The 27,441-nt window shown below is 37.7% G+C and overlaps 4 protein-coding genes across 4 annotated transcripts; 2 read left to right on the forward strand and 2 right to left on the reverse strand.

Annotated features, from left to right (window-relative positions):
• Window positions 1-4,942: 4,942 nt before the first annotated feature.
• Window positions 4,943-6,581, forward strand: Cchl (Cytochrome c heme lyase). The gene is made up of 3 exons (XM_067763279.1): window positions 4,943-5,116; window positions 5,225-5,815; window positions 5,880-6,581. Exons 2-3 carry the CDS (start codon window positions 5,232-5,234, stop codon window positions 6,136-6,138), a joined length of 843 nt encoding a protein of 280 aa, XP_067619380.1. The 5' UTR covers window positions 4,943-5,116; window positions 5,225-5,231; the 3' UTR covers window positions 6,139-6,581.
• Mitofilin (inner membrane mitochondrial protein mitofilin) lies at window positions 6,396-18,863 on the reverse strand. Its single transcript, XM_067763278.1, has 11 exons — window positions 18,677-18,863; window positions 18,009-18,142; window positions 17,731-17,945; window positions 17,625-17,668; window positions 15,734-15,924; window positions 15,528-15,676; window positions 15,281-15,447; window positions 14,261-14,789; window positions 9,655-9,813; window positions 9,299-9,587; window positions 6,396-9,235 (listed from the first exon to the last, which is right to left on the reverse strand). The coding sequence occupies exons 1-11, from the start codon at window positions 18,719-18,721 to the stop codon at window positions 9,058-9,060; spliced, it is 2,100 nt and encodes a 699-aa protein (XP_067619379.1). The 5' UTR covers window positions 18,722-18,863; the 3' UTR covers window positions 6,396-9,057.
• Window positions 18,864-19,273: 410 nt separating this feature from the next.
• Window positions 19,274-20,602, forward strand: mRpL35 (mitochondrial ribosomal protein L35). Its single transcript, XM_067763282.1, has 2 exons — window positions 19,274-19,419; window positions 19,475-20,602. The coding sequence occupies exons 1-2, from the start codon at window positions 19,395-19,397 to the stop codon at window positions 19,987-19,989; spliced, it is 540 nt and encodes a 179-aa protein (XP_067619383.1). The 5' UTR covers window positions 19,274-19,394; the 3' UTR covers window positions 19,990-20,602.
• On the reverse strand, window positions 20,144-24,776 carry LOC137238379 (oxaloacetate tautomerase FAHD2A, mitochondrial). The gene is made up of 3 exons (XM_067763281.1): window positions 24,515-24,776; window positions 24,027-24,429; window positions 20,144-20,839 (listed from the first exon to the last, which is right to left on the reverse strand). The coding sequence occupies exons 1-3, from the start codon at window positions 24,607-24,609 to the stop codon at window positions 20,348-20,350; spliced, it is 990 nt and encodes a 329-aa protein (XP_067619382.1). The 5' UTR covers window positions 24,610-24,776; the 3' UTR covers window positions 20,144-20,347.
• Between the last annotated feature and the right edge of the window lie 2,665 nt (window positions 24,777-27,441).

Below are 27,441 nucleotides of genomic sequence, written 5' to 3' on the forward strand. Positions count from 1 at the left end.
GATGTATATCATCCTGCTCTTATTTTGTATTTCGAATCTCACGATCTTCCTGAGCATAGGTCCAAAGTTGCGTGTGAGGCTCCTCGCCGGTTTCTATTCAGGAAAGCTAATTGGTCCGAGCTAATCAGCGTTATTTCAAAAATTACCTGACCTGGGTACAACGGGGATATTGAAGTGAGCGTATCTCACTTTAACAATGTGCTTCACGGTGCACTAAAGAACTAAAACATCTGAAAAACCAAAAGACGCGTTTGTTCAAGCGATACAAACTATCTGGTACAAGAACTGCCTATGCTGATTACTCTATATTACGTCATAAATATAACACCCTAAGGCGTTTTACAGTTTCGTTAACTCGAAAAAAGACTAAATTGTTTCCTTCTACAATGAAGCTTAACGATCATACTTCGAGCAATAATGCCATAATCGCTAATATGTTTGCAGATTATTTCAAATCTAACTATTCGAGTTCATCCGATTCGGTGCCCTTAGATTATACATTTAGTTTGTCCCCACTGAATTCGGCATTATTTCCTTTTATTAGTGCTGAGGGTGTTCTTTGGCATCTGGATAATCTGAAAATATCTTACATTGCTGGACCTGATCAAATTCCACCAGGTGTGCTGAAAACTTGTGCACAATACCTATATCCACCCTTAGCTTGTTTATTTAATGCCTCCCTGAAGCAAGGTATGTTTCCTATGAAGTGGAAAGAGTCATTTATAATTCCTCTCCAAAAGAGTGGCAGCAGATCTTGTGTCACAAACTACAGAGGAATAGCTAAACTCAATGCCATTCCCAAGCTGTTCGAAACGATTGTCACAAAACAACTTGCGTTTAATCTATCTTCGGTTATTGACTTATCACAGCACGGATTTTGTAAGGGAAAGTCAACAGTGTCTAACCATCTAGAGTTCACGACCCTTGTATCCAGTAGCTTTAAATCTAACTGCGAAATTGATTTTATTTACACAGATTTTAGTAAGGCGTTTGATAAAGTATCCCATTCTCTGCTCTTACACAAACTCGACCGGTTGGGCTTTCCTCCTTTACTTCTCTCTTGGGTTTCTTCTTATTTGAATAAACGCAAACAAACAGTTATTTTTAACAACTATTAGTCCAAATTTATCAATATAACTTCTGGTGTTCCAAAAGGTAGCCATTTTGGGCCAGTATTATTAATACTATTCATTATCGACCTACCAAGTGTTTTGAAGCACTGTAAGCCGTTGATGTATGCGGACGACGTGAAACCTATTATGCCTAACCGCTCACCAGAGGATAGAGCACTTCTTTTGGGGATTATGTTATTAAGCAAGTTACCAACTTCACTGACCTAGGTGTTACAATGGACCCTAAGCTTGATTTTAGGTTACATATAGAAACTTGCGTTAATAGGGCTAAATGTACTTTGGCGTTCGTGAAAAGGTGGTCAAAGGAATTTAATGATCCGTACGTTACTAAAACTCTATTTTACATCATTGGTGAGGCCAATATTGGAATATGCTTCGATAATCTGGAGCCCACGTTATCAAATTCACTACGATAAACTGGAATCGGTCCAAAAACAGTTTTTGCTTTTTGATTTGAAACACTTGCCTTGGTACACGTCAAGGAATCTTCCACCCTGCTGCAGCCAGTTAAAACTATTACAGTTACCTACATTACAGAGCCGTTTCTATATTTAGTCTGATTAATTGTTAATTTGTAGACTAATAAATAAATGTATCAGCCACGGATCTGTACATCATCTTCAAATTTCTATTACTTGACTTCTTAGCTAAACCTTAAGCATCCTCTCTTGTATCCTGATCTCATGCAGGCACCGATGTCGGAGAATTCTACTTTGGAGACAGGAATCTAAGAAAGATAAACGAGGGAAAAGTGGGGAGAACAAACGGTATCGATACTGAAGAAAAGAAAGGTTGGAAACAAATAAGAGACAATTAGGAGTGGATATTATTAAAGGACATAAAGAGAAATTAATGAACGGAAAGGTGAGAAAAGAAATGGATAGGATGGGAAAATAAGGGAAAGAAAAGGTGGGAGAACAAAGTACAGGTTAAAGCCGAATGCGGAAACGAAATCAAAAAGGACAGAAGAAAACTACAATTAAAATCCATACTACGTTTTACGATCCGCAATCGAAACTCATTTTTTGAATAACTCAACAGATTAATAACATATGTGAAATTGCGACAAATCCTTAACTTATTATAATTTTTAAGAATAGTTTGACAGATGTATAGTTATCGTTTTAGTGAAAATGGCTTCCAGTATCTGTCATAGCCACAACGCAAATTTGAAGGAAAGTTGGGCTTCTCTTCGGAGGTTATAATAATCACCCTTTTCGCGAGTTTTATTTTCACCCGTAAATATTCACAGTTTTCGTTCACCCTATCGCAGAGGGTTGCGAAACAATTTTTCGTGTTCGAAAAACATTTCACCTTATCGGCAACTCTTTGTTCGGGCGAAATGAACAGCGGGGAAACCCAAATTTATTCACTTATATTTTACAGGCGAACGAGAGGAAAACAAAATGTAAATAATTTTTTGATTTAAAATTTGATACTCTTATAATTATATGTACTTTTATTATTAGAAATAAATCAATAAATAATGCACAATCGGAAGCTGAGTGGAAAAAAGTGAAATTCCTGTATTGCTAAGTATGTAAATTCTATTTTTTATGACAACGTATCAGTCGGCCAAGTTATCTATAGTGGACAAAGCAACGATTCCAAAACGTTGAGCACCTCACTGAAACGATTTGCTAAGACTCACTTCATGGTCCTTTCCAACGCATTTTCCCTATGCGAAAAAACGAAGGCATGTACTCAACTTTACAATTGGTGGAACTCCAAATTTTTGCTTCAATGGTGGCAAGGAGTTAGTAAGAATATCTAGCAAATATTTGAATGCCGGCTTGTTTAGCCTGTAATATTGGCGAAAGCTAATTGAAAAAAAATTAAGTTGTTATTCAAAAGTGCTAAAAAAGTAATTTTTAGCTTACAGTAAATCATTCAGCTCCAAAGGGTTAGAACTGTCCCTTAATTGCCTCCGAATCGCTTTCACATTTATATTTTCCCCGCGCTCATTCAATACCAACCTAATTTCAATACTAAACATTATTTTATAAATCTTTTATTTCTATTTTTGTTGTATTTTAAGGAAATATATGCTTGGTTACAAAATTTACGCAATTGTAAATTATTTGTTCACTGTCAATTCACAATATAGGATCAGCTGTTTCGAAGTGAACTTTTGTTCGCCCGAAATTGCGGATAGGGGAAAAAGTTCACCCGAACAAAAGAAGTGAAGGCGAACACTTTTCCGCGTGAACTTCGCGATAAGGGTGAATAACTGGTATTTGTTTTATATACATTACACTTAAATTTTAAGCTGCAGACATTGGTGCTTTATCGGTAACCTTATAACAGCTGATTCGACCAACCTTATGGGAATCAATGCAATCGATTATTGGTGCCGCTAAGGTCGTAACCGTATCGTAGCCAACCAATTGGTTTAAGTTGGAGTTATTGGTGCCGTATGTCGTATCGCTGTATCCGTATCCCTAACGTAATCAGCTGTTTATCGTTACGACGGTAAACCAAAACCCAATTGGTTGGCTACGATACGGTTACGACCTTAGCGGCACCAATAATCGATTGCATTGATTCTCATAAGGTTGGTCGAATCAGCTGTTATAAGGTTACCGATACGGTTACCGATAAAGCACCAATGTCTCCAGCTTTATAGTTTACCGTCGTAACGATAAACAGCTGATTTCGTTAGGGATACGACTACAGCGATACGACAAACGGCACCAATGACTCCGCTTTTATATGGACTGCCAAGTGAATAACTTTATCTACACTTCTGAAATTGCTCCGCAGAAAATTAGTACTCCTAAATTTCAAAGCGTATTATACTCAGATGCAGGTGAAATGTGTGTTTTACCTTTACATTATTCACGGCAACGGATTCAGCCATAGGTTATACACTACGGCCAACAGAGGTGCATGTCTTCGCTATTCTGTACAACCCGTTTTGTAGCTAGTTATTTAACCACTGCCGCTAGCTGGGTCTCCTAAACATTATGTAAGTGATGATACGCGTTTTTTTTACCCGCAAATGTATATGTATATACATGTAAAAAACACGCTAATGTATTCTTCTATTCTTGCCACGACGTTTTGAGAGATACCAATAATCCGAAGTCCAGAATTAAAATTTTGGTTCTAAAATATCTGAATATCATAACAGTCCGGCAGCTCGATGTTTGCATTCCCTTGAAATTAAATGTCAAAACTGAACTGTCAATTGTTTGGTACATATAACCTCATAGTAGGGTTAGAGTTGGTAGTAGAGTTGTGCTTTTTCGTTCATTTCAGAGATTCGAATCTTTAGTTCTTTTTCTGATGAACGAACAAGTTGTTCTTTTTGTTAATCTGTTCTTTTTTTTTCAAGCAAATTTGATCACTGCTGCTCGCACCCGCGAAAAAAGCCAACAAGTATAGATGAGGGTGTGTATGCAGCAATGCTTTGCGTAGGTACATTTAAATGAGTAATGAATAAATAAGTCAATATATATGTATAATTAACTTCAAAAAAAGTTACAAATTTCGGAAGATCCAGGAAATTGAAAGAGTACAGATACAAATTGTAAATATGAACTTTTCAAGTTTAATAAATGTAATAATTAGTTTCTTATAAAGCATGTTTTTCATAAATAGTCCATACATATATTGTTGTAGCAGTGCCACACACAAAGATGACCACACATATCTTTAGTGTAAGTGGCATCATCGACATTCGTGCTCAGAATTTCTGCGTATGTATGTGTGAATTTACAATGTTCGCGAACGAGAAGAGGGAAAGAATAACATTAAAAAAGAACAAAAAGAACCGAAATCGAAGATCTAGTTCACTTGTTCAGTTGAGAGACCCGGTCAATTGAACAAGTTCAGAACGAAACGACCCAACTCTAGTTGGTAGAATCTCGACTATCGTCCTATGTAGTGAAATATTTTTTTGTCACGAAATTACATAAATTGGAGGCCAGTTGGTTTCATCGCGGTTCTTAAATTATAAAAGAAAGAAGAAATTGTTAGGGGTATGTGTTGACATTTGTTATCTCACCCAGCGAATGCGTTGCAATTATGCAACCTACATTTGAGGGTTGTAAAACACTGTGATCCACTTATTTTGAATTTCATTGTAGAACTACAATGGGTAACACAATTCCTGGGGTAAGTATGCAAGCAGCACCCCAAATGCCCAACGACCATGCACTTGTCGCTGCTATCGGCGCTGCTCCTTCACCAGAATGTCCTATGCACCAAAAAGATTCTGCAACACAATCGGTGCAACAACAAACAAAAACTACAGGAGCAGCAGCATCTGAATGCCCTGTACAACATGGTGCCAATGATATTAATCCACTTAATATGATGCCACCCGCCAATCAACAACCAGCACCAGATCAACCATTTCCATTATCAACGGAACGTCAAACTTCGACTATACCAAAGGTAACAGAAGATGGTTCTCAACAGTTTTGGCAATATCCCAGTCAGCAAATGTTTTGGAATGCAATGTTGCGCAAAGGTTGGCGTTGGAAGAATGAAGATATTTCACAAAAAGATTTGGGTGATATTATATTTATACATAATGCCAATAATGAGCAAGCTTGGAAGGAAGTACTTAAATGGGAGGCACTACATGTAAAGGAATGTGGTAATCCACGATTAAAGAGTTTTGGCGGCAAGGCTGCTGATTACAGTCCACGCGCACGTATACGCAGTTGGATGGGGTATGTACATATTATACCTGCATATAATTTGTTAAAACCTGCTTTTATACATCTTTTTTGACAGCTACGAACTACCCTTCGACCGGCACGATTGGATTGTCGATCGCTGTGGCAAAGATGTGCGCTATGTAATTGACTATTATGACGGCGGTGTTGTGGACAAGGATTATAAATTCGCAATTTTGGATGTGCGTCCCGCAATGGACTCCCTCGGCAATGTTTGGGATCGTATGCGAGTTGCTTACATGCGTTGGAAGTTTGCTGCATTAGATTCCATAACTGGAAATCAAGCTGAGGCTAGCAGTGGCAAAGTAGATCAATAAGAAAAATTTACAATTTAAGAGCTTTTACTTGAATATTGGCAATAATTTAATTTATTTATTGTACTTGACTAAATTTACTTACCAAATACATATGTATTTACAACATATATAGTTAAATAATAGTATATTAAAATATGTATAACGAGAGATAAAAAATTATATGACTAAATATTGCTGCAGTGCTATTTCTTAAAAGAAAAGGAAATAGAGCCCGCGGGCGTTTTTTCCCTTTTGAAAAGCAAATTAATGCCCGCGGGCTTTATTTCATTTTATTAGCCCGCAACGTAGTTACCTATTCAAAAAATAAAACTTTGAATTTTTTTAAACATAACGTACCTATTGGACAAAAAAATTTATGATATATATAAAAACAAAAAAGAAACAAAATAAAAACATTCATAATAAAACGAAGCAAAATGAAATAAAATTACTTAATATAAAAATTCAATGTAAGAAGCACTTATAAATATTTATTTTATTTTATGTTTGTTAAATGGTGTGTTTTAATGGTGTGTTCATTTATACATATCATTTTAAGAATTCACCTTTATATATTAAAACATTTTGTGCCTTATTGGATTTAAAAATTTAATTCTAAAATCATTCTTGTTCCTTAAGCCCTAGGTGCACATCTCCTACATATGCTATTTGGCTCGTTAAGTACTTTTGTAGTAGGTGACATTTCATTTTAAACACAAAAAGAAGTACGTTCATAATTGTTCTTTGATTGATATTTAACCATTTCAGAGTTTCTAACATATATGTGATTGGTGTCAGCCTATTACATAATAGTATGTACCGCATCCCTTTGTTTTTTAGTTTTTGCAGCCTGTTTTTCATCTGTGTGGATCCCAGGAATAAAATGGCCGAACAGTATTAAAAATGTGGTTTGATCATTACATTAAATATCTTTACGGCGCTTGCGAATTCTTCGGAAAAATCCAATTTTTTATAGTGTTATAATTGATAACCGGGACAGTGGTTATTTTCCAGTTGTTTGGATGTATCTTAAATTATTTAGATATTTAATTATGGTTTGGTTGAGCACCGGGGCGACTTCGTTCAGCTAAGGTTGAGCACCGGGCAAACATTGTCTGGGATTAATTTAGTTCAGTTTGGAGTATGTATGTGCTCAAAGAATTGGTCTTATTTGAAATAACAAGGAGACATCCATGCGCAGATACGTGTTCTCTCATACCTTTGGGCAGTGGAGTTGGGATACACTGAAGATCATCGACATAGTAACGTATTGATTAAGACACTTTCCGGAGGTTACGGGAGGGTCATCGGTGTTGATGGTCCTTTACCGGTTATAGATCCGGTGCGTTCTGGTAACATGCACCTAATGCTATCAAGCCTCCCATTCCCAGGTCGTAAGTGCCGTTGTTATGACTTGATTTGTCACAAACTAGTGTTTTGCCAAGCGTTAAAACGGGTAGTCTATCCCACCCCCACCACAACAAACATTACTGTTAGAGACAAATCGAATCGAATTCTAATGTATTTCTCTAAGGTAGAAGGTTAGACGACTATTTGCGGAACTGTCGAAAATTATAGCATTCTCGACAAAAAGGGGACTTTGTTCTGAATATAGAGAAAAGGGTTACAATTCTAATCGAACTCTAGCCTCAATTTCTAATGTGAATTTTAAGTTTCTTTCAATATTTAGCTGATTTGAGGTATAGATATGTAGCATATCAACAGTTTGCTCACTTTCCTAAAAACCAGGACATCTTAGGAAACAACTGCTGATTTAGCACCGCCTCCACGGGGATTAGGGGAACATCTCCTAAGGCACTATGCCGAGATGCGGCACCTGCCAACACAACCGTTTGATCCAGGCAAGCATAAGCAGCCCTTAGCCAAATCCACACAGAATCGGTAAACGCCTTTGACAGGATGCGCAGGGTGAATCCCATTATTAATATGCAATATCCCACCCTTGCAGAAGAAAGCACACTACCAAGGGAAACACGAGTCACCCTGGCCCAACTTCGCTCTGGATACTGTAACAAGTTAAACTCTTACTTGTCCAGAATCAACCGCGACATACGTAATGTAGGTCCTGCATGTAATGTGTCCCCGAATGACACCAACTATCTTTTCAATTGTAATGTGGAACCTACGCCAATAACACCCATCTCCCTATGGTCCACCCTGTTGAAACAGCAAGCTTCCTTGAACTACCGTTAGAGGATTCAGATGACAATTTGTGAGTGGTCGTGCCCATTAAATGGGGCGAAGCACTGTTAATACAACAACACAACATCGCTACAACAACAACAATGTAAAATCACAATATTTCTCTAGCGTTAGAAACTGTTTTTGCTGACCCCTATTGCTGTATATAATCGACAGCTGAGGGATAATCGACTATCTTTGTAATGGTTAAAAAGTATTTTACTTGCTTTGAAAAAGGAAAAAAAGTGTTTGTTTTGATTGAGCAATAGGGGGGATATTTTTTTACCAACATTGCGCTGTAAATTTTCAAAAAAATTCAAAATGTTTAAACGCAGACCAACTACACTACTTAAGCTGGTTGTTGTTGTTCTTGTTGTAGCGATAATGTTGCCCCCCCCCCCAACCCCCCCCAAGGGTTTGGGGAGTGTTATCGATGTGATGTCATCTCATTTACTATTGCAAATCTGGTTTCTTTCTTTTTCAAGAATGTAACAGCTCGTTTAATTCTTTACATTTGTAATGCGCAGCTAAATTAAAAAAAGACATATTAAATAAGATAATTTTAATTAGAACTAAGGCGAAGGATAAACAATTATTAAATATTTAATCTGATTTGAAAATCAACTTAATTAAAAAAAAATATTACGCATTATTGTTGACTTTCATAATTGTCGTCTTAAATTTCCAATGCCCACAATTGGTTTTGTGTTGGTTTAGGTAATTAATTTTCTTTTAAGTTTATAAATATAAAAGGCCACTCGCAGCAGCATGGGCCATTAACGTATTGGCAGCTTGTTTGGTTTCCAAAGTTAGACGCGTCTCGTTTAACCAATCACATGAAACACTACGTGGTCCACCTTGTAGTAGATTCATGTATTTTAGTGCTTGCATTAGATCGCCACGATCAACGAAGTACCTGTAAAATTAACCAAGTTTTAGATTTTTAATACGCGCAGTATAAATCTACTTTTTTGCTTACCTAGCTCTATTTAATATATCGTAAGTATCTAATTTGCTATAATCAAATGGTTTATTTTGCAATTCATCTTGCGATATGGGATCATCCGGTGTTAGTATGAAGAGAGACTGCAAATAGGAAAGGAAATAAATAGGTAGACTTGCACCACCCTCCGGCACCATGGCCAGCTTGCGTGCTACACGTTCTACATTAATAAAGCGTTCACGTAAAGCATCTTCTGTAAAAACGCCACGTTCACTAGCCGTTGATGGTAAATTTTGCAAAACAACAGAAACAAGCTCGTCACCCTCTAAAATTAACATGTTGTTGTGATTTAGTTTGTAAGTATTAAATACTTCAAAGATAGCGATATTCACCGGCAACTTTAGAAATAGCCTTTATTTCACTTTTCAATGGACGCAATTTGTTACGCCAATGCACACCGGGTTCAGCCGTGCTCACTGTAGCCCATAAGGCTTGGCTGGCGGCCCAAAGCGCCTGAGCCTGATGAGCTGAACGTTCGGCCTCAGCACGTGCTGTAAAAAAAGTTATAAAAAGTTATTATTTTCATACATTTATATGTACTTATAAGAATGTATTGACTAAAATTATTTAGCCCAATCGCGCTATCTATTGTGTAAAACTTAAAGTTCTGCTATGAAAAAATACTTTTCTACTTAGGAGTTTGATAAAGGGTGTATTTGGACGTCTCCGGCTGATAGGTCACAAAACCAGCCAATACACTGCAATAAACTTAAGAAAAGTATTTGTATTTATTAGGCAATTCATCCCAGCACAACAATTTGGCAAAAATTATTTTATAGTGCTAGTCGGTAAAAGACATAAAATAGGAACAATTTAAACTTGAAACTTAAAGCTAATGACTATGAGTAAGAAAAGGCTAGAACAAATAATATACTTAATAAATAATAAATAAATAAATAACTGAATGATAGAGCACATTTACTTAGTCAGAAATCAGTATTTCAATTGTCTAGGTTATTATTAGAGTTCATTTATAATTTTTGAGGCCTGTAGAGATTTTTGCTTTGAACTGCCAACAGCAACCTTAACTGTCTTAAGCTTAAGACTGACGTATTCGGGCCCATGTGGTTTATATATATTCGCTTTATTGTTTAGAGATCAACTAACAAAAGCGGATCAGCTCCGATGCGTTTTGCAGTCGCTGCATCTCTGGCCAAGAAGTCCGCTTGTTCATTACCTTCCACCCCGCCATGGCGCTGAACCTAAAACTGCTATTCGAGACGTATCACATGATGCTTCCCAAGGCAGTCGGTTCTATGTACCGGAGCGACTCGGGATTTTTCCCGACCAAGGACTGTCATTTCAGTGTGACCCCATTTAATTTGTTTCGTCCCTCCCACAAATTGTCATCTCCCCAGCAGCTCCTTGCAGCAGGACTGCTACATATTCTCTTACTGCGGGAAGGTAACGAACCCAATCCGGGTCCGTCTCCTGACCCCGGTCCTGAGAAATGGTTTTGCTGCATTTGCCAGAAAAGAATCTTTTTAGGACGGTCATACTCTGTTCAGTGTGTCTCGTGCAAGGGATGGTTGCATCGGACAGGTTGTTCTGGGCTTGATCCCAAAACCCGACGTCCACGTAACTTTTATAAATCTTTTGTGGCTCCTTGCTGCTCACGCCCACTACCTTCCAGCAGCCTCGCTGCTCAGCAAGCCACAACAAGTACCCGCTGCTGCTCGCGCCCCACGGCGCCAACAACTCAAACAGCTGATACCACTCATAACTACTACCTTCGTAGTAGAGCTGGTAGCAATGCTGAGCAGCAGACCCTGCCCCCGTCTTCTTCTCCCCCCTCTTTTCTGGCAGCAATCATGCAGGTCAGGGAAACAGACTCTTAATCCCTACCTCCGTTTGCACCGTCTGCCAGCACAGAATATATAGGTTTGCGACATCCGCTCAATGCAGCTCCTGCCTTGGGTGGTGCCACTTTCCTAGATGTTCTGGTCTCCGCGATGGCAACCCCTCGACGGGTTTCATCGCGCCATGTTGCCAGGTCGCAAACCCAAATCATCCGGGTACCCCAATGCTTGCCCAAGGGCGCCCAGTCCCAAGGCCACAACAGCAATTGCGTCCTGACCTTCCACAACCTAGGCGTAGTCACCCGTCACTTACCCCTAGAGTGGCGGCGTCACCCTCATGCACTTCAGAGATCTGCAGTTAAACTGTAATGGACTAACTGGGAAGATTACGGACATAGTCGATTTCATGAAGCGGCACAACATCCGCATTGCTGCGATTCAAGAGACTAAACTCACAGCAAGATCTGCATTGCAGACCTGCTCTGGGTATAATGTCCACAGGAAAGACCGCGAGAGCGGAAATAGAGGCGGCCTCGCGTTTATTATACACCACTCTGTGCAATATTATATATTTGATCCTGGCATCGACCGCAGGGACAATGTCTTAGAACGTCAAGGCCTATCTGTTCGGTCAGGCGATGCAAATCTAGAAATCATCAACATCTACATCCCTCCTGTCACCTGTTGCCCCAGTGGATACCGCCCTAATATCGAGGCCTTACTCACTGGCAACAATCGCATTATCTTAGGCGATTTCAATGCCCATCACGACCTATGGCATTCAAACTTGCGGGCGGACAGTAGGGGTGAGATGTTGGCGGATCAAATAGAAGAAACGACGTTCTGCACAATAAACGGAGACGCCCCCACACGTATGGTAGGAAGCTGTCATAGCTCGCCAAATATCTCAATCGTGAGCGCAGAACTCGTAAACTGCGTTCGAGCGTATCGCCGACTTCATCGTCACCGAAAAACGCACTTTCATAAACTTCAAAAAAGCAAAGTGGGAAGAATATAAATCTGCAACAGACAGCAGCTTTGCTGCCCTCCCTATCCCGACTGATGCCCGCCAAGGGGAGCGTGCCTTCCGTAAGGTCATTGAATCCGCGTCGGCACATTTCATTCCCGCCGGGAGAATTCCCGAAATCCGGCCCACTTCCCGGCGGAGGCCGCGAGCTTAGCGAGGGAACGCGACCTTATAAGACAGCTTGATCCAGGCGACCGCCAAATAAGGGATATAAACCAACGCATCAGATTGCTTGTGGACGAACACAAGCGGGCGAAATGGGAAGAGCACCTAAGAGGTTGTAACCTCTCTACCGTTGTAGGTAAACTTTGGTCCACCGTAAAGTCCCTATCGAATCCGACTAAGCATAAAGACAAAGTTTCCATCGCCTTTGGCGATAAGGTGCTGTCGGATGCGAAAAAATGCGCGAGCGCTTTCTGCCGACAATATATAATGCATCCTACGGTTGACAAAGATAGATGGAGAGCCAATAGACACGCACATAAACACAAATTCAGCGCGTCACCAGTCGCCATCGCCGCTAGAGAGGTTTAGGACGCCATTGGTCGCGCTAAACCATCCAAAGCAGTGGGCCCAGACGGCATAGCCATGCCGATGCTTAAAAACCTAGGGAAAGAGGGTTTGAAATATTTAGCGCATGTCTTCAACCTGTCTCTTTCCACCTTTGTCATACCCGAGAAATGGAAAATGGCCAAGGTGGTCCCGCTACTAAAGCCTGGGAAACCAGCTAACATAGGTGAGTCATATCGTCCGATATCTCTCCTATCGCCAGTGGCAAAGACGCTTGAAGCCATTTTGCTCCCTTATTTCCAAGCACATTTGCAGCTAGCCCCTCATCAGCATGGCTTCAGAAAACTCCATAGCACTACCTCCGCGCTAAATGTCATTAGCACCCAGATAAATTGCGGTTTGAATCAATACCCCCACCATAGAACAGTACTCATAGCGCTAGACCTATCAAAAGCCTTTGATACGGTCAACCATGGCTCGTTACTGCAAGACCTGGAAGGGTCTACCCTACTCCATGTCTTAAAAGGTGGACCGCAAATTATCTGGGTGGTCGGCAGGCATCGGTGCAATTCAGAAACGAAACATCAAAACCAAGGAGAATTAAACAGGGGGTGCCACAGGGTGGTGTCCTATCCCCACTTTTGTTTAATTTCTACATATCTAAGCTAACTTCACCACCGGAAGGAGTCACAATCGTTTCCTACGCCGATGACTGCACAATAATGGCCACAGGCCCAGGCCCAGAGATCGATGAGCTATGCAATAAAATAAACGACTATCTCCCTGATCTCTCCAGTTTTTTCGCCTCGCGAAACCTGGCATTGTCACCGACTAAATCTTCCGCGACCTTATTTACAACATGGACGCCCCAAATGTCGACCATATTGAACATCCACGTCGATGGCACTACGCTACCGACTGTCCTACACCCCAAAATCTTGGGTGTGACGTTTGATCAGGATCTACATTTTGGTGCGCACGCAACCGCAATTGTTCCGAGAATTCAGAGCCGTAATAAAATCCTCAAATCCCTTGCTGGCAGTACCTGGGGAAAAGATAAAGAAACGCTCATGACCACATACAAAGCAATTAGCCAGCCGATTACGTGCTACGCGTCACCCATATGGTCGCCAAGCCTAAAAACTACCCACTGGAAGAAACTACAGGCCTGCCAAAATACTGCTCTCAGAATCGCCACGGGCTGTCTTCTTATGTCCCCAGAACACCATCTGCATAATGAGGCGAGAATACTCGCCATCAGGGAGAGAAATGACATAGCGGGCAAAAACTATTTTAATTTTTAATCTAAATCATGGAAAGTAAACTCAACATAAAGTTGGCTTACTTCGTTAACGGCCACTTTATTGTGTAACTGTTTTTTCCTGGTGATGTGGTATTTTCTTTGCTACCGATTTGCATCAAAAAATAATTTTTGCTCATGCTTAGCAGGTTCAAATTCTAAGACGACGATATACATATTTATAGGATGCACTTTATACCTTTCAATTCGGCATCAATTTCTTAATAATGTAGGTTTGGTGAAGAAATATATTTAAATAAATATATAAATTTAGGCACCATACAAAAAATGAAGTGAATTACCTTGTAGTGCAGCATCCATGCCACGCATTTTGCCGACCATGGCAGCCAATTGTAATTTATAATTAGCTTTCTCCGTTGCCAGTTTATCTTCTAGTTCACGTGAGAAACTACGCTTCATCTCGCTTTCTTTTGTGGCCAATGCATCATTCAAATGATCGATAAGCGCCTCTGCTTGCTTCTTCAATTGTTGACGCAATTGTTTCTCAGCATCGGCACGTATTTGGAAAATTTTTTTCTGATTCTCAAGAGCCAATTTACGTTTTTCAGCTTCCAAATGGTAATCAAGTTGTGCTTTAACCGCTTCTGAATCGTTATCGGCGCGGAATGCTTCAATCGCACGCTTTAGACGCAATTCGCCATCAGTTTGCAAGCGCTGCAGTTCTTTCTGATAAGCCAACACATGCGAATAAGCATGCATTATGAACAAGTCTAAATCTTCTTTTGAAAGATTCAGTTTCTGGTCGGACAAATTCAGGCCAGGGAATATTGATTCAATTTCTTCAATAAAATAATTGCGAGCTTTTTCAACCTAAAAAATAAGTACTATTAATTGCGTTGAACAATGAAATCCACCCCAGCGGGTTAGGGGGTCAGAATATTCCCGCGGTAGGTATGCCTGTCGTAAGAGGCGACTAAAATACCAGATTCAAGGGGCTGTGTAGCGCAACCCTTCAGGTTACCAGCGCAATATATATCTTCTCCAAACCCAATTTTCAACCTCACCTATTCGCGGCGAATTCTGTTTCACTAACAGGCGAGGCTCTGGCGACCACAAGCTCCTCATGGAACTTGGGGGTGGGGAGGGAGGGGATGGCCTGAAGGTTTAATGTGGCCATATAAATCGTTCCCGAGATGGTCGGGCTAGCACCTTAATGGTGCTGTGGTACCGGATCTGTATCCGGCAAAGGACCATTACATCGATAACACTCCCCAAAGCCTTCGGGGAGCAACCTTATCGTTACAACAACAACAACAATGAAATCCTTTAACTTTATACACAATCAACAATTTTACACTTACATTTCGCCAGTATTTTTCAGACATGGTAGCAAGGTCCTTATGTTTGTATAGCTCATCTTTGAGATGATTGATGTGTTCCATCAATGACTTAATTTTTTTGCGTATGCCGATTATTTGCTCATGGTTATCAGAATTGGCAGCTTTGCTTAGTGCTATTTCACATTTTTCTAAATTGATAAATAATTAAAATACAAAATAGGTGCTTTTATACATAGATTTGCTGATTTACAATTTTTCGCATATTTACCAATTTTTTCGATAGCTTCACGCGCCGATTTTTCAGCTGTAGCAACAGAAGTATCACGTGCACTTGTGCGGTTTCTCAGAGAAGTCCACATCGAAGTGTCAACATTTTCGATGGCATCATCAACCACTTTACGTACATCATTGTTAAAGCTACGATAAATGAGTTTATGTAATATTACTAGAGATTATAAAAGAATTAAAAAATACCTTTTCAGAATACCAATAGCTGTATTATACTCTTTAACAGCTAATGAGGCAGCTACTTCCACAGCGCTTTCCAAATCGGTTACATCTTTAGGCAAAGGTTCGGGTTGTTTCGCAATTTTAACTGGCTCACTAGGTTTGATAGTGGTGGGTTTTGCTGCAGGAGGGGCTTCCTTACTAACGTTTGCATTAGCCTTAAAATGCGTTTATTATTTATATTATAAATTTATACAATTATGCTTAGATGCTTGGAACTGTTTTAAATTAATTTGTCAGGGAATATTTATTTGGCCTAGTTTAAAACAATAAACACGAAAGGAGGAAAGTGTGTATGCAATTGGTCCTAGTGAGTTGAGGGGCTTAGAATGTAACCCACGGTAAAGCATGCACATACCCGAGGGCTAAAAATATTCGTCATTTAGCCTACAAAGGACTGAATTCTGGTAACACTCTCACGAATCTTTGGGGTTTTCCTACGGTAACAACATCAACGATATATAATACAAATTGAAAGTGAAAATGATGTGACATTCGCGCAGATGCAAGTCCCTTCGAGTATAAATAATTTAATTTTAATTTCGACTATAAAGTGACAGAGTTCGCATTTGGAGAAACTCAAACTCTGGGATCTACTTAGCTTTTTCCAAAGAACTATACGCTGAGTTCTGATAACACTTAGTTTTTGTTGTTTTGATAAAATCAAAACTCCAAAAGTCATAATATACGTAGTCATGTTTCGCGCAGAAGCGGCATTTCTACTACAAAATCAATTTTTGTAGCATACATTTAGGAGCGAAAACGTATTTGGCTTATTGAAGGTGAATTTAACTTTTAGAACGTTGTAGTATACATATAAGACAAGTATGCTTTCTTTAACTGACATAAGACTCGGAATTTTTTTGTAGCAATGTATATTAGTGACAGTCGCGGTTACATTTGCGGCGAAGCTGAGGCTACATAAATGGTACTCCGAAGATTTAAGGGTGGCTATTAATTAATAGCATTATGCCATGCTTGTTGTTGTTGTTGTAGCAATGCTTCGCCGCACCTAACAGCCGCGACCGATCACAAATTGTCATCAATATCCTCTAACGGGAGTCCAAGGAATCTTGCCGTTTCAACAGGGGTGGACCATAAGGAAAGGGGTGTTAGAGGCGTTGGTTCCACATTACAATTAAAGAGATGGTTGGTGTCATGAGGGGACACATTGCAAGCGGGGCATACATTTTGTATGTCGGGGTTGATTCTGGATAGGTAAGAGTTTAACCTGTTACAGTATCCAGAACGAAGTTGAGCAAGAGTGACACGCGTTTCCCTGGGGAGTATGCGTTCCTCTTCCGCGAGTTTTGGATACTTTTCTTTAAGTACTGGATTCACCGGGCAATTCCCGGCATAAAGGTCCGGCGCCTGTTTATGGAGTTCACCAAGGACCTGCTTGTGTTTTTTCGCTTCATACGGCTGGGTTCCGTTTTTTTTTTTAATTATGCCATGCTCATTCGCGCTGATGTGGTTTGAGTAGGATGGCCCGAGATTTAGTCGGTGGTCAAACTGGACAAGATGAAGAATTCCGATAGGTTAGGAAAATACCCGTTTACTTTTGAACCAGAGTTCATAGACATTCGTTAAGTGATCGTAGTCTAAGTCAACATTTATTAGTAAAAATCTATGGTAATAGCGTCTGGTCGGGATAGGACTCTAAACAAGGGATGTTAAAACATAATGTTTTTCTGGATTTCCATATTTCTTGCATAAATTTGACAGATGTCTCTCGACCAAACAGTCCATTCCGCATTGATGTAATGTGTTCGGTAGTTTTATGTACGTGAATTATAATAAAATCGACGTTAAAACTAGTTCCGAGCATATAAAATTGTCTCGACATGTATTAGCTTACGGGCTTTGGAGATGGAGATGTTTTTGGCTGAGCAACCTCAGATTCTGAAAAAAACGAAAAATTTCAACAGTACTTCAAAACGATTTCATTTAGGCGCAATACTTACGCTTGGTAGCGGGTTTTTCACTTCCACCAAACCAACCAGACACTGTAGCAGTTACACTCCCAACAGTTTTCGAAACGTTATCATACTGCTTTCTTACACCATCAAACTGTTTACTTATATCTGCAATGGGGTCTTGTGATTCGAATGCTACTTTAAGGACATATTCTGCCCCAGGAACATTTTGTTCAACCTGCTTTCGAAATTTTGGATCGTATCTAAAGAGATAAGTGGTTTCTTAATATATATATCTATATAAGAATTGAAGAAAAATAACTTACTTCGCATATCCAATAACACCGCCAACAGCAACAAGAGGTGAAAGGAATACAAGCACCTTACCAAAGCCAGCTTCTCGTACATTTGGTGGTAGACCGTTGCTGTGATTTCTGCGGCTATACTGGCTCAATGATATCTGTAGGAAAATAAAAGTTCTATTAAAAGATAGGAAAATTTGAAATCAAAGTTAGTTTTTAATTAGCGTTAAAATAAAATAAACAGAAATAAAAATCGTTGAAGTAAATAACATTAAAAATTTAATTGTGATTTTGGCGACCTCTTAATTAATTACAAAATAAGTAATTAAAAATTTAGAATTCCATCAGCTGCTGGTCATGCCGGTTTCATGTCTGCCAACATTGTTGTAAAGTCACTTATTATTATTTATTTATTATTACGGCGTATGGGAGGGAATACCATGATTTGGTAACAATTGAAAATCTTCAGTACTATTCGTTAATAAAGAGTTCCTCCTAAACATATTTTTGTTTCTGTATAACAGCAATCAGGATTGGATAAATTAATAGATGACATAACCATTTGCTTGATTGTGCGGGTGGTGGGGTGAATTGTTGTGCTGAGTTTTTTACGTGAAAGTGACCGTAGTACCTCGCGCACCAATGTCATGACAGCGCTGCAGTTTACTTTTTGTTGTAATACCTACACTTACCTGTATGGCGTCCCTGCATGGCTTCCTCAAAGCTAGGCGATACATTTTGCTTTAAATTTTGGAATATTCAATATCTTGGCTATAATTCCAATTCGTTAACGAGACGGCGCTGGACGTCCTCCCACAATCTTGACAAAACCAAAATTTTTTTTCTGCTTTGCTCCAAAATGAGCCACTACTTTGCATTGAGAGAGAGAACAAATCATTGTAAATTTTACCAAGTAGCGCAACTAACAGCTGATCGGTGAAAATTCGCATATTCACACGCACAGTTCTCGACTCAGTTTCAAAACAAAACTTTAGATTATTTAATTCAAATTTTAAAGTGAGATAATCCTTACAAATTTATGTATACAGAATATATATGGGGTTTTTGTTGTTATTAAAACAATAGTTTTATTTATATTAAAGTCTATCATTTTTTTTTTTAACTTTGAAAAATCTCCGAACACCATTCCTTCATTATATGACATTCGACAGCCTAGTCCACTGCCTTCCACTCTATTCGCAACATAACCTCTACTTAAGCTGCCAAACTATATAGTAAACAATGGAACAAATGTCAAATTACGAAAGTGGGAAATGTAAAAAGTCAAATGGAAACATCTCCGATCTATGATCGGTAAGGCAGTTCCAGCTAAAGTCAAAATCATATTGGTTATGGAACCAAATTGAAATAATTTTCTATTGACCTAAAAAAAATAATATAATTGAAGTCATGCTACGTGCATTAATTTCCAGTGGTAAGTAAGCTGAATATTTGCATTGATGCATATAAAGAGAGTCCATTTCTTTTAGCAATACACACTGTCGCACACGTAAATAGTGCGACCAGGTATTTAGTAGAACCAGCACAGCGAGCGCTCTCTAACCGAGCATTTCAGCCAACAACAACGTACCATACAACTTTTCTCCAAAATGTTTTAAAAACTAATGTACAACCTATGAAAATTAGTATCATCCCGGCATTCACTTCGTTTCAACAGCAACCAGTTCGTTCATTAACCAAATTTTCACTTAATAAAGGAAAACGTAAGTCTGTAAAGGCCGTGCTAAAACGTTTCAAACGCCTGGACTGGGGCATTTGGATACGAACGCATTCAGGACGTCACAAAAAGATATTCAAAAAGTCACCAGCATTACGCAGACGACTACGTCAACATATCTTTACAAATTCGACGCAAAGTTATTTGTTAGACAAAATGGTAACTAGTTTTTGGCGTCGTCCGAAATACTACATAGATGATCCTTATGCTCCATTTCATAAACGTGATGAATTCTTTGCAACAAAAAGTAAAACGTTTAAGGTTTAAAATGTTAAATTAAAGGTGGACCACCATTAGTAATGTTTCTGCAATTTAATTCAACTGCAGTTGTTTTTTAAAATAATCACCAACAGTTTGCTACATGCATAGCTGGATTTGCATCATCACGGCACTTATGCCATACTCCAATAAACTGAATATATTCGGTTGGACAGCTAAATGCTTTTATGTAAATATGCATTCTTTTTTTTTTTATAATTACAAAAATTTAACAATTTCAATAATACACTTACAATATACGAAAATTTTAACAAATCACGAAGTTTCCATTTATCTAAATGCTGGAACAATTTACACCTATACTTTGTAGTTTCAAATAATTTAGGTTTTTTTTTTTTTAGTTTCTTTAAGTGTCGGCCACCACTTTGTTCACCATTTTTCCCAAACATTGTATTTCAGTTTCAATAACATCACCAACTTTCAAATATTCCGGTGGATTTCGATACATGCCAACACCTTTAGGTGTTCCTGTTAAAATAATATCACCGGGCAGAAGAGTGATACACTGTGTTAATCTGTGTATGACATCGTCAATCTTGAATATCATATCTCCAGTGAAATTATTTTGCTTCTCAACACCATTTATTACTGTACGCATATTGAGGTCATAAACATCTTTAATTAGACTCTTGTGCACAATTGCTGGACCCAATGGAAGGAATGTATCCATAGATTTTCCAATCAAAAATTGTCCACCATTACGCGATTTTTGCCAATCTCTGGCTGAGATATCTTGCGCTATGGTATATCCAAATACATATTCCATAGCATGCTCTTTTGCAACTTTCTTTGCTTCCTTCCCAATAACGACTGCTAACTCGACTTCCCAGTCCATTTTCTAAAAGGAAGAAAAGTTTAAAGGTAATGTAATAACATTTCAAATATGTTAAATATAAATTTGGTGGTAATAATGTATCATTGCAAACTGGTTTACTTAAAAGTGAGATTATTACTATAAGCAAGATTCGGGCGAGCATTGCAGATGGGGTCTGTCCTGTGGAGTATATGAATCCGGTACTTCGCCAACTGCTTTGATCTTTGGTTGTGTGTTTCAGCTATACTAAATTCGAAGATACACCGCTACGCGGAAGTACTATGAGGAGACTCTCCGAAAGTTTTGGGGACTTTTAACGATGTTGACGGCCCTTGCCAGATATTGTTCCGGAGCGTTCCAAAAAAATAGCATCCCACCATCGCGGGAACGATTATTCTATGCCATCTAGTCCACCAGCTAGTTTTAAGCCAATACAATCAGCATAGATGAAACAATCAGCAACGCCCGGAATCGAGAATTCACTTGGATGATTCAGCAAATTATGAAAGGTACAGCATCGAACAGAAAAGTAAAAATCAGTTGGGTACTTAAATTTTCGTCAGTTAGGTACTTCTTTTATTTTATTTTCGGGATTTTACGAAAAAACTTTTATGGATTTTGTAACTGAAACTATTTGAACCTGAAAACGGCCCTTAAGTACATGTTATAGATATGTCTATCAAAATTCGCATAGACTTTTAACCATTTTTTCAGAAGTATTTCAGATTTTCTTCCATATAAAAATGTTCACACTTTGTAGCGAGGAATAATCTAAAACATCCTTAAAAAAAACAAGTAAAGGTGTCTAAGTTCGGGTGTAACCGAACATTATATACTCACCGTTACTTTTCTACATAACAAGTGGCACCGCCCGTTTAAACAAAAAATTTCTCCCCATTTCCCTTACAATAAAACTTGATAAGTGAAATAGCATTGATTCAAAAAAACTTTCTGCTAAGTTATAGCTTATTATTCTAGTCTACGACTCTTCTAAACTTGTTTTATATCTAAGTTGCCGTGGTCTTTAACCGATCCCGTCCACTTTTACTAGAAATATTTTCTGCTATAAGGAAAATATGTGTACACAATTTCATTACGATATGTTAATTTTTCTTCGAGTTTGGCTCCCGAAACAAAGAAAACTGCTTAGTCATAAAAAGGCGGTCCACACGCATTTACAAAAATTTTAGTGTTTTCCAATTAATGTTATAATTCAATTTAGAAAGTAAAATTCTATTGACACAAAGCTCTGTTTCGCTAAGATATAGCTTATTATTTTCGTCTACGACCCTTTCAAAAATCTTTTATATAAAAGTGGGCGTGGTCTTTAACCGATCTCGTCCATTTTTCCTAGAAATATTTCCTGCTATACGGAAAATTTGTGTACCCAATTTTATTACGATCCGTTAATGTTTCTTCGAGTTATGGCTCCCGAAACATAGAAAATTGCTTAGTCATAAAAGGGGCGGTGTTACGCCCATTTTTTTTTTTAAATTTGAAGTTTTTCCTATTTATTGTTATAAATCCACTTGGGAAATAAAATAAAAATAAATAAATGTAAGGCGCGATAACCTCCGAAGAGAGCTTTGAGCTTCTCTTCCAATTTGCGTCGTGCTCCTCTTGATTTTCCCTACAAATTGGCCGCACGGGACCTACATTGTTTATGCCGACTCCGAACGGCATCTGCAAGGCAGAAGAGTTTTCACTGAGAGCTTTTCATGGCAGAAATACACCCGGAGCGCTTGCCAAACACTGCCGAGGGGCGGCCCCGGTTAGACAAATTTTCTTCTAATTGAAAAACCTTATTTATAAAATTTTTGATGTTGCTTTGCCCGGGGTGTGAACCCAGGGCATACGGTGTGGTAGGCGGAACACGCTATCATCACACCACGGTGGCCGAATGAAATACCATTGATATAAAGCTCTTTTTTGCAAAGATATAGCTTATTTTATTCGTCCACGACCCTTTTTAAAATCTTTTATATAAAAGTGGGCGTTGTCCTTAACCGATTTCGTTAATTTTTCTTCCAATCATTCCTTAAAGTAAAGGCAATCTCTCTGCCAAATTTTGTTACGACAGGTTTAACGATTTTTGATTTATGATTAATATTTGTAAAATTGATTTGATCATAAGGGGGCTGTGCCACGCCCATTTTGAAAAATTTTTCCAAATTTTTATTAAGTCTCAATATCGGTCCACATGTCAAATTTCAACATTCTAGGTATATTACTTATTTACAAAATAATGACGTTTTTTGTGTTTTCCGAAATGTTATATATATAAAAAGTGGGCGTGGTTATCATCAGATTTCGCTCATTTTCAATACCAATCTATTCTGGTTCCAGATAAGCCCGTGTACCAAATTTGGTGAAGATATCTCAATATTTACTCAAGTTATCGTGCTAACGGACGGACGGACGGACATGGCTCAATCAAATTTTTTTTCGATACTGATGATTTTGATACATGGAAGTCTATATCTATCTCGATTCCTTTATACCTGTACAACCAACCGTTATCCAATCAAAGTTAATATACTCTGTGTGCAAAGCACGCTGAGTATAAAAATTCTCAGAAATAAATGCGAACTTTGAGACCTACGTCGTTAAAATTGGTTTGGATACAAAACTGCATACTCGAAAAAAAATTCAGAACTCCAAATGAAAAGTTCGAAATTTGCGTACAATTTTTGCGAAAGCGTTTTTGAGATTGACTTGCATGAGTTTTGAAATCATAGATTTTTCTTAAGATAGATAGATAGATAGATAGATGTTGTGAGGTTAAGCACTGCGACCTATTGGTCTATTGTGCCCTCATTCTCTTTACAACACTTCATCCAAGCCGAGTTCTCTGATAAAATCCAGAATGGTTCTTGGCTTCAGAGAATGTATGTGACTATTTTCTAATTTGGATGATCCTAGGATCCTAAGCCTTCGTCTCGCGACTGCATCACATTCCTTCAGGATGTGTTCTGCAGACTCATCTTCGGCATCACAGAATCGACAGAGGCTACTAGCCGATATACCCAATTTATGCATATGGCTCTTTAGCCTACAGTGACCTGTTAAAATCCTAAGGCTAATTTTTGGGAGATTAATCATAGCCTTATAAGATATCGTAAATAAAGAATTTAATTGACAAATATGGTCACTGCTATTCTTAAGTTCGCTGCTGTACATATAGATATTTTTTAGATAACAATGTACTTACTGTAGTAATCTTATGCGCAATCACATCGCCAGTGGGCCCAATCAATGCAGTATTAAACTTGCTGAAAAACATCGGTTCCGATGGTGCTGGTTTGTTTTGTTCTTCACAATGATCTTTATAATTTAAGCCAATGCAAATAATTTTTTGTGGATTAACCACAGGCGGAAGGAGAAGATGTGAATCGGTCATATCCTCACTTTTCAGGCCATCTAATTTCCGTTGAATTTCATCCAGCGAAATATCCTGAGAAATGAATTTCACCATATCGTTGGATATACAAGCTCCACCAGATATTTCAGTGAGCTTAGAACCATCTTCAGACACTACTCCAAGTCTTCTACGATTATCATTTTTACGCAAGAATTGTACAAAACGCATTCTTTGTGCACGGTTCTTAAGAGTGCTAAAACAAAGAAATGTTAATTTTATATGAAAGCTATCTAAAATGAGAAAGGTTTTATAGGCACTAACGCTTGCTCTCGCCTCACCTTGAAAATCGTATGGAGTGTAATGAAAAACAATCGCCAAATGAAAGTGTTGCGCAAGTGCTAAACACGTTTGATCCGATCCTCCTAAAAGACATCGTATAATGCGATTAGTTAACACTTAGCAAACAGTGCAATTTTTAAATTTCTGAACCATAAATTTTACTTAAAGTTTATAAAAATAAATTTTATTTTCTAAATTTTTTATTATTAGAAGTTGATAATTAAAATAGTAGAGAATTGAGTAAGGTAACAGCTGATTCAAAATGTCGATAAGAACGTTCATATCATAGTGAAGGCTAAAAAATTATGATTATTTTACTTATTCCCATCAAGAGATCAGTAGTGGTATTCACTAACTTTTTTAACGACATTTGCCATCGCTTTATTTGCGAATCGATACCCATAACGATTTTGTTTTTCAGCAACTATTTTGTATCGATATTCGTAAATCGACGATCAGCTGTGTCGTTAAATAAACGGTCAGTAAATTGGCTGCGTTAAAAATCACGATATTAATATTTCTGGTATATTTAGTTAAAAAAGAAAATCGGAACTGTAATTAAATACTTTCAAACATGAAAGCTGGTTTGTTTATAAATCAAATGGCATTTGAGTACTTGGCGTACGTTTTATAACAAAATGAAGAATTACTAAATCCATCGCCAGTGGTTCATAGAGAAGTAGATGACCCATTCCACTTGAATTCAACGAAGTTTTTAAAGCTATACCGACTAACCCTAGACTTGGGTCATGATATTATTTCTAAACTTGATGGTCAATTAAGGGGTACAAGAATAACTGCGATATCAACAGAGACAAAAAAATTAATACCGCATTTACTTACCATTTGTTAAAATATGTAAAAACTTTTAAAAGCAGTTAGTATGCGGAATTTATTTTTTTTTTGGCACTCCTTTTGTGCTTTTTGCATTCTTTAAGCTGGAGTCATTGGTGCCGTATGTCGTATCGCTGTATCCGTATCCCTAACGTAATCAGCTGTTTATCGTTACGACGGTAAACCAAAACCCAATTGGTTGGCTACGATACGGTTACGACCTTAGCGGCACCAATAATCGATTGCATTGATTCTCATAAGGTTGGTCGAATCAGCTGTTAAAAGGTTACCGATACGGTTGCCGATAAAGCACCAATGTCAAAGAGGATAGATATATAAGAGACGTCAGTTTGCTACTCGGTGAAATAAAAAAAATGGCAGCATTTTTATTCGCTGAAAGCAAATGTTCTCGGTAGGGTATCGGTAATTTTCTTGTCCACATATTCGTAAATTGTGCGGCGAAATTGAAATAAGATGAGTGACAATTGAGTGAAGCGGCAAACATAAAATAATGTGAAAATGTGAAGAAAAGTTTACATAAACGTAAAAATATTGCAAAGATAGCTAAAAATGTAGTGAATAGTAGTGAAACGTGGGTGAAATAAAATGAAAATTGTGGTGGGTGGTGTAGTTGGCAAAGTGTAGTGATTTAAAGCCGTAAATAACAAAAAACCATTGTGTTGTGCAGTAATATGTGTGCTCACTGACAAGAAATGTTGTGATTTGTGTTTGGTTTGTGATAAAAATTATAACAAAACCGATATATCTTCTATATATGTATTGGATTTGTATTTATAAAATCAATCCAATTATGTATACATATATATGTGTTTGTTTGACAGCATGAAGAAAAAAGTACAAGTAAATCATCAAAATTGTGAAGATTGCAGCAAAAAGCAGAAATATTGTGAAAAATTCAATATAAATACATACATATGTAAATAGGTATGCATATGTAAGTGCTACATACATTTCAACCACCATACTTCAAACACACAAGCACAACAAAAACCCACATATGTACATACATACTTCATATATGCAGAAACCTGACTTCAATATTTCCACAAAATTTATTTGCTGAAGAGTTGTTATGAAATGTCACAACAAAGCCTTTGCACAAAAATCAGAATTTTTTACAACTGCCCATTCTTAACCATGCTTCCTCTTGATTTCCCATTCTATAAAATGCTTCTTCTTCACTTTGTCCAACTTTGTGGAAAAATTTGGCAACAGAGCATTTGTACAAAATCATCAAAAGACAAAATTTTGTGATTTTATAAATTCCATCTTCGATTCATATTGGGGGTTTTAATGCTCTCGCGCATGCCACTGAACATAATTTCAATACAATAACATCACAAAAGTATACGCCTTTAAGGAAATGGGAATTCGGTCTTAAAAATTAATATAAAAATGCCCAGTTATAGCACAATAAATAAACAGTAGTTTCTATCAAAAAAAATTTAAAGTTTTCATAAATTTGTATAAAATCTTTCATATAAAATTTTCAAAGATTTTTATTTTATCATTTGATGAAAATTGATATCTTTGTATATTAAATCATAAAAAGCCTTATTTAGTAGTGTTGGGAACTATCGAATGAAAACTATCGAGTTATTCGATAGTTCACTAATTTTCATTCATTCGATAGTCATTTGAAATTCGTTCATTACTATTTTTTCGAATTACTAGTTTTAGGTATGAATGATTCGTTCACTACTATTTTTTCGAGTTACTAGTTTTAGGTATGAATGATTGGTTCATTACTATTTTTTCGAATTACTAGTTTTAGGTATGAATGATTCGTTCACTACTATTTTTTCGAGTTACTAGTTTTATGTATGAACGATTCATTCATTACTATTTTATCGAACTACTAGTTTTTGGTGAGAATGATTCGCTCATTACTATTTCTTCGAATCGTTCGTTCTATTTAAATTTTTGCGGTGCATATATCAGTGTTAAAAAGATATTAAAATAAATTTAGCATACGTCAACCTAATCGACAAACGTTTTAAGCGTGGTAATTATTAAATATTTTTAACTGAGGAAGTGATTTTAACGATTTAATTTGTGTAGATATTTATAA

The sequence above is a fragment of the Eurosta solidaginis genome, chromosome 1, assembly GCF_040869045.1.
Source record: "Eurosta solidaginis isolate ZX-2024a chromosome 1, ASM4086904v1, whole genome shotgun sequence".
Taxonomy (NCBI): domain Eukaryota; kingdom Metazoa; phylum Arthropoda; class Insecta; order Diptera; family Tephritidae; genus Eurosta; species Eurosta solidaginis.